The 6,715-nt window shown below is 37.9% G+C and overlaps 2 protein-coding genes across 2 annotated transcripts; one reads left to right on the forward strand and one right to left on the reverse strand.

Annotated features, from left to right (window-relative positions):
• Window positions 1-228: 228 nt before the first annotated feature.
• LOC110611018 (probable leucine-rich repeat receptor-like protein kinase At1g68400) lies at window positions 229-3,263 on the forward strand. Its single transcript, XM_021751118.2, has 3 exons — window positions 229-1,768; window positions 1,869-2,569; window positions 2,967-3,263. Exons 1-2 carry the CDS (start codon window positions 487-489, stop codon window positions 2,522-2,524), a joined length of 1,938 nt encoding a protein of 645 aa, XP_021606810.1. The 5' UTR covers window positions 229-486; the 3' UTR covers window positions 2,525-2,569; window positions 2,967-3,263.
• A 595-nt stretch (window positions 3,264-3,858) lies between these two features.
• On the reverse strand, window positions 3,859-6,715 carry LOC110610291 (LOB domain-containing protein 7). Its single transcript, XM_021750149.2, has 3 exons — window positions 5,803-6,715; window positions 4,509-4,600; window positions 3,859-4,123 (listed from the first exon to the last, which is right to left on the reverse strand). The coding sequence occupies exons 1-3, from the start codon at window positions 6,561-6,563 to the stop codon at window positions 4,086-4,088; spliced, it is 891 nt and encodes a 296-aa protein (XP_021605841.1). The 5' UTR covers window positions 6,564-6,715; the 3' UTR covers window positions 3,859-4,085.

The following is a 6,715-nucleotide window of genomic DNA, read 5'->3' on the forward strand; positions in this document are numbered from 1 at the left end:
CCACTAATCAAAACTCGACATCGAACACTCATGCATCATTTATCAATTCAAACTCCTGCACAAAATGCTCGAATTGAAGGACTGATAAAAATTAGTTATATTTTTCAATATTTTATATTTTACCAAATGTAATTATCCCTTATAATCAATCGATAAATTTTATATTTCTATAAATATTAGATAAATAGAAATCACTGAAATAGATTGAGAATTCCATATACCGTCTTGACTTCTTTATCCATGATCATGAATAATTCAAAACAAGCAAAATCTAAATGCCTGTGTTTGGTTTTAAAGCAATGCCTGCGCTAACGCTCCTGAGCACGGATTAAGTAAATCCATGACCCAAACATTTACTCTCTCTCTCTCTCAACGGCTAGTTATAGCTGCTGCACTCTGCGCCACCTTCTTCTAATTCTTATTCAGTTTTATTTTCACACTTTTTGTTTGTTTTCTTTCCCGAGAAAAAGAAACCGAAATTGCAAAATGTTCCATCACGAAGTTTCCCTCGTTTTCATCTTCTTCTTCTTGCTGGTTTCTGGGTCTTCTTCCTCATCTAACAGTGATTTCTTTGCTTTGCTATCTTTCAAAGAATCGTTATTACATTCATCACAATTGCTTTCTTCTTGGGTTAACTCCAGCAACCCTTGCTTGGACTCGTGGTTTGGCGTCACCTGCAACCCCACAACCCACCGAGTTACCCGACTCGTCCTCGAGAATCTCAACCTCACCGGTTCTATTCATCCCCTCGCTCAACTCCCCCAGCTCAGACTCCTCAGCCTCAAGAACAACCGCCTTTCTTCTTCCTCCAACCTCAACTTCTCTTCATGGCCAAACCTCAAGCATCTCTATCTCTCTTACAATCAACTCTCTGGAAAATTCCCTTCTGGTATATCACGTCTCCACCGCCTTCACCGTCTCGACCTTTCTCACAATCATTTCTCTGGCGATATTCCGATCAATGAGATTGCTCTGTTGCCGCACTTGCTGACACTGCGTCTAGAGGCCAACTCTTTCGCTGGGACTATCGACTATGCTAACCCGTTGTCTTCTTCCATTGTAGAATTTAATGTATCGGGTAACCATCTCTCCGGCAAAATTCCAGCATGGTTAACACGTTTCCCCGCGAGTTCATTCGCTGGGAACGATCATCTCTGCGGTGAACCGTTGAGGATCAAATGCTCCAATCAGACAGTGCGGAGCCAGCCTGTAAAATCAAGCAGCGTTACAAAGGAGAAGAGAGCGAGCAATTGGTTGGTGTTTATGATCGTGGGTGTCGATGCAGCGGCGATTATGGCAGTGATCGCGACCATAACGTGCTGTTGTTATTATAGGAGGAGGAGGAGAATAAATGGTGGGAACCACGGAGAAGTTATCAAGAGGAAAGGTGGGTCCCATCCCCAAATTGGAGGTTATTATTACTACGGCGGCGGCGGCGGTGAGCTCAGGGAAGGCGAGGAGATGGTATTGTTTGAAGGGTGCAAAGGTTTTAGTGGCGTGGATGATCTGCTGAAATCCTCAGCTGAGTTGTTAGGTAAGGGTTCTGTTGGGACAACTTACAAGGTGGAGATGGATGGCGGAGACGTGGTGGTGGTGAAAAGGGTAAGAGAGAGGAGGCGGAAGAGGGAGGTTTCCGGTTGGCTGAGAATGGTGGGTGGGGTGAGGCACAGTAACATAGTAAGCCTCAGAGCATACTACAATTCCAAGGATGAGATCCTTCTGGTTTATGACCATCTCCCAAATGGAAGCCTACAATTTCTGCTACACGGTTTGTGTTTCAGAATCATCCTCAAAAAATTCTTTTCAATCATTGAACATATAATCCAAATGATATTAATTATCTTTCTCGGAATTCGAATTGATAACAGGGAACAGAGGACCAGGAAGGACGCCATTGGAGTGGACCACAAGGCTGAAACTAGCCTCAGATTCTGCACAAGGCCTTGCCTTCTTGCATGGATACAACAAAGCAAAGCTCTTCCATGGGAACCTCACATCTTCAAATATCTTGGTTGATCACTTGGGCAACGCCTGCATTTCTGAGATTTGCCTTGGCCAACTCTTGCACTCACCCCCTCCATTCTCAAACAACTCCTGCAAAGCCCCTGAACTAGTTGCCAGTATTGGGCATGGACATGGAAAATTCACTCAGAAATGTGATGTGTATAGCTTTGGGGTGATTTTGTTAGAGATATTGACAGGGAAAATGCCAACTGGGGAGGGAGAAACAAGTCTAGTGAGATGGGTTCAGAGAGTTAGAAGAGAAGAGTGGACATGGGAGGTGTTTGATTTTGAGTTGTATAGGTGTAAGGAGATGGAAGAAGAGATGGTGGCACTTATGCAAGTAGCTTTACTTTGCTTGGCTCCTTTACCCAAAGATCGTCCAAAGATGAGTATGGTTGTTAGGATGATTGAAGATATTAGGACTAAGGGTTCAACCCCAAATTCCCTTCTCAATGCTATCTCTTCTGATTCATCTCCTTCTCTATCAGAAAACACCATTAACTTCACCACCAGCAGTTGATTAACGGTGGCCGGTGACCATGGCTTGGCCCAGTGTTATCTTAGTGTAAGTATACTTAGTAATTGGGGTAGGCATTCAATTTAGTTCGATTTTTCTTATAAAATTGAATCAACTAAATAAATTAAAAATTAAAAAAATTAGATTTGAATAGAAATTAATTTAAATTGAATTGATTTAATTTCCTCTAATTAAATAATTTTTTATTGTTGATAAATCATTTCAGTTTTATTTATTTTTCTAATTAAAATTAAACTAAATTAAAATAGTTAAATTTTTTAAAAATTAAAATATAATTAAAGTGAAAAAAATAAAAAAAATTAAATTAAAATTTTAAATTTATTCAATTCTGTCAATTATTTCCGTTTGAATTCACACTTATGATATATTTTAATTCAATTACGTACTACTGAAGTTTTTCTTTTTTCCTTTCTTTTTCTCTTAGGTTCTTGGAATACCTGATACTGTTCGCCAGGCGCAGGCTGGTGCTGGTCAGCTGTGGAGGCAGGAGCATAGGTTGCAGCACCACCCAGCAACCGAAATCTAACCTACTCGCATAGAAAGGCTTGATTATGTTTATTTGCTTGGTGGATTGAGACAGGATTTAGGCAATATAAGATGTTTGATGAATTGCCAGTGATAAAAAATTAATAAGCTTTTGTTTCGTCCACATCTGAAATATATTGTCGTTTTAGCAACTAAGTTTCTATCAACTGCCCAAAAAGACAAATGGGTTTTAGAATATGGTTCTGAAAACAAAAACAGAACTGAATGAGATTTTAGGAGACAATGCCCATTGGATTTGTCAAAACCAGAAGAAATTGACGTAAGAAACTCCTTAAGAGCCAATTGAATTGTGAGTCCAATGAAGAGGAGTACAAAAATGGAGTCCACAATAATAATGACATGCGTAAAGGGGAGCCAATTTTTTTAAAGAGGTCATCTACATGGGCTGGCATTGGACAAGGATGGGTGCCCTTGAGTTTAGGGTATTAGTCCATTAAAATCCTTCACATGGTGAGCATTGGTTTGGCAGCTCCTCCTATTGATTAAAGGACTACGAAATTTTCTTAGCATAACATAAATGCTTCTATCAACAATTCTGCAGCAACTGAAGGAGACCTAATCCAATATTTACTTGAATGCTCTTTACTCTTCACCAACCAATCTTTCAAATAATCTGACAATTACAAATCCTGACAATGATAATAATCTACAAAACCCATCAACCAATTTTATTAAAACAATGGTACGAACATCCTATCAGTTCAAAAATATAATAAATAAATAGTGATTAATTAATAAATATTTTTCAATTAATAAAATAGGCAGTGTTTTACAGGTGCACATACACACAGGCTAAAAAAACTCTCGAGCCTGTAGTATGGTAAAGATGAACTTAAAATGCAAAATGCAAAACTAGGAAAGAGCTATGAACACAAGATATCAACCTACTGTGAAGGCATTACAAATGCAATCAATGAAGAAGAGATGGGTTCAAAATTAGCACTACACTAAGAAACTGCACTCCCATTGTCCCTATGTTACACTTTTCTCGCCGACGCTAGCCTTTATCTGCCTCCCAGTTGTTTAGCTCGTTTCCTGATCAATGGGTAAGAGAGAAATTCTAATTTTCTACAGCATACATTAAGGAATTACTAAACAAAAAACTTTCTTATTCTGCAATACCACTCTAGAATTCTCATGCAAATTTCTTGCTGGATGTAGGTGCATCAGAAATCAGACATGCATAGTTTTCTTCTAATATATGTATGAGGTACAATAACATTGCTAAAAAGCAGATGTTCAGACACAACAACAAAGTGTTTTATCAAAAGACAGAAGACCGTGTAATACAAGCCTAGTATATGTGGAATACTGGATTAACCTCTATGTCCATTTCTAATTTCTATTCTGCACAACAAACAAGACTATTACAACAATATACAGCATTATTTCAAAATTTTTCTGTCATCAACTTCTTTACCATTCTTGAAAGTAAACTGTGAAGCATCCTTTTGATTGTGCTCTTGTCCATGTTGGATTGGCTTGTGATCTTCTTTAAACACCATTTTGTCACTGAAAAGTGAAGAATCAATATAAGCAAATCATTCGTTGGAGGTCAGATATTCACTATTTCAACAGTGAAAATCTCAAATTATTTGGCTTTGAAAAATTAAATAAAAAGAATCTAGCAATTTTAATCTGAAAGCTTGATCAAAGCCAAAACTGAGTAGCTCTGTTAGTGTGTGTGTAAAAGATGCTTTCAGCAAATAGTCTTAATGCCGTTTGGGAGGAAGTAAGCAGAGTAAAGTTTTTTAAAAGTAAGATTTTCCATGATTTTTAAAACTTTAATATATTTTTTACTATTTGGAAGGAAGGAAAAGTTTTGAAATTTTTAAAGAGAATTTTTTTCTCAATATAAATATGTAATTGGGATTTTTAAAATAATGGAAGGTTCTCAAGGTTTAAAAAACTTGAATATGTGTTTGGGAGGAGGTGAGGTTTAAAACCTCCAATTTCAAAACACCAAATTGGTGGGTTGACAAAGTTCTCTTGAAAACATCCAAATATCTCGGAAAATCCCTTTTCTCCCTCCCAACCAATAAAAAATTATTAAGATTTAAAAAACTATATCTTATAAAATCATACCTGCAGAAAACCTTCTTCCAAACATACTTCAGAAAAATATAGAGGTTTTTGGAGATTTTAAAACCCTGGTAAAGCTTCTATTACTTCAAAAAACCTCCTTCCAAACTGAGGATACATCACATCTCACAATATATAAAGGATCACAATGAACATTATAACATGCAACCACAAAATAATTAAATAAAACTAGACACATTTCTCTCCTAACTCACTCAACTCTCTATCCATGTCAATTTTATAGTCAGGTGTTCAGTAGATTAAGGAAGAAGGGGATTCCACTTGGAACATCTGTAATCCCCATCAGCTAATGCTCTCTAGACAATTAGTCCTACAGTACTGTAGAAAAATGAGATTCAACTTTCAGGGGGGTTACAATTTTCAATGACCATGCAATAGTCATTAAAACTCCTAAATCATAAGGAGGGTGTCGAAAACGGCAGTGAAAACTGAGAAAGGCTAAACAAAAAGTAACGTCATTTTCAATTGATATTAGCCTTAATATCATTGATGGACTAATGATCATGCTTTACAAGACAGAAATGAAAACTTGAATTGGGGATTTTTTTCAAAAGAATAATCTCTTGAATGAATCATTTGAAAAATGACTGATAACAAAGTATAATACGAACCTGCATTGAACTACTTCTTTAGAGTCCTCGAACACTGCGCTATCTATTTTATCTAACTCACTTTCGTCCACTGCAAAGTGCTGCTTACTAGACGGTGATAGTTGGCTATCATTTTCACCCAAACAGGAAGATGATAGTTCTTCACTTTCAATCTTCACAATAGCAGGCTCTTCCTGTTGTTGTTGTTGCTGCTGTTCAACATACCCAATAGGGTGAAGCTGCGCGGAGTCGTATATATTCAATGGCGGCGAGTCCTTCAAATGATGAGAAGCAACAACATCATCAAACGAATTATAATTATGGGGATGCTGGTAATCCACATGGACAATACTGGGTTCTTCATGTTGTTGAAGCTGCACATCATCATATACGTTCAACGGCGTAGAATCCTGTAAATTATGAGAAGTGAGACGTTGATGAAATGCAATCTGCTGGCGGACAAGGTTGAGCTGTAGCTCATAAAATTCTATTTGAGTTTTCAATTGTGTGATAATTCGGTGACACCCACCAACAGGATCACTAACGCGAGCATTAGCTTGATAGATCATAGAAGTAATGGCATGCTTCTTCTCTTCGAAAGTAGGTAATTTTTTGAGAGTTCTCACAATGTTTCTTACACCAAACAGTTTGTGGGCATTGAGAAAATCAGATGCTCGATTGGAAGGAAAGTGAGGAGCAAGAGCGCAATCAGGTGCACATCTTCTACGTTGGTATTTACATGCAGCGCAAGCTTGATTGCCGCCGGGAGTGTTGGGTCTCATGATAATTTATCGGCGTGTTAGGCGAAACATTCTCGGCGGAAGGAGTGACAGATCGGTGAGAAAAAACAGGGGAAGCCGGAAGTTAAGCTCCACTGGCTACGGTTACAAGGTTGATTATGGGATACGACGTGTTTTTGTACGGTTTCTTTCCT

Source organism: Manihot esculenta, chromosome 3, assembly GCF_001659605.2.
Source record: "Manihot esculenta cultivar AM560-2 chromosome 3, M.esculenta_v8, whole genome shotgun sequence".
Taxonomy (NCBI): Eukaryota; Viridiplantae; Streptophyta; class Magnoliopsida; order Malpighiales; family Euphorbiaceae; genus Manihot; species Manihot esculenta.

Coding starts and splice junctions, on each gene's coding strand:
- LOC110611018 (XM_021751118.2), top strand. CDS start 487: ATGTTCCATCACGAAGTTTCCCTCGTTTTCATCTTCTTCTTCTTGCTG. Junction 1,769..1,868: donor CCTACAATTTCTGCTACACG/GTTTGTGTTTCA, acceptor AATTGATAACAG/GGAACAGAGGACCAGGAAGG.
- LOC110610291 (XM_021750149.2), bottom strand. CDS start 6,563: ATGAGACCCAACACTCCCGGCGGCAATCAAGCTTGCGCTGCATGTAAA. Junction 4,601..5,802: donor AAAGAAGTAGTTCAATGCAG/GTTCGTATTATA, acceptor TTCACTTTTCAG/TGACAAAATGGTGTTTAAAG. Junction 4,124..4,508: donor ACAGTTTACTTTCAAGAATG/GTAAAGAAGTTG, acceptor CCCATTGATCAG/GAAACGAGCTAAACAACTGG.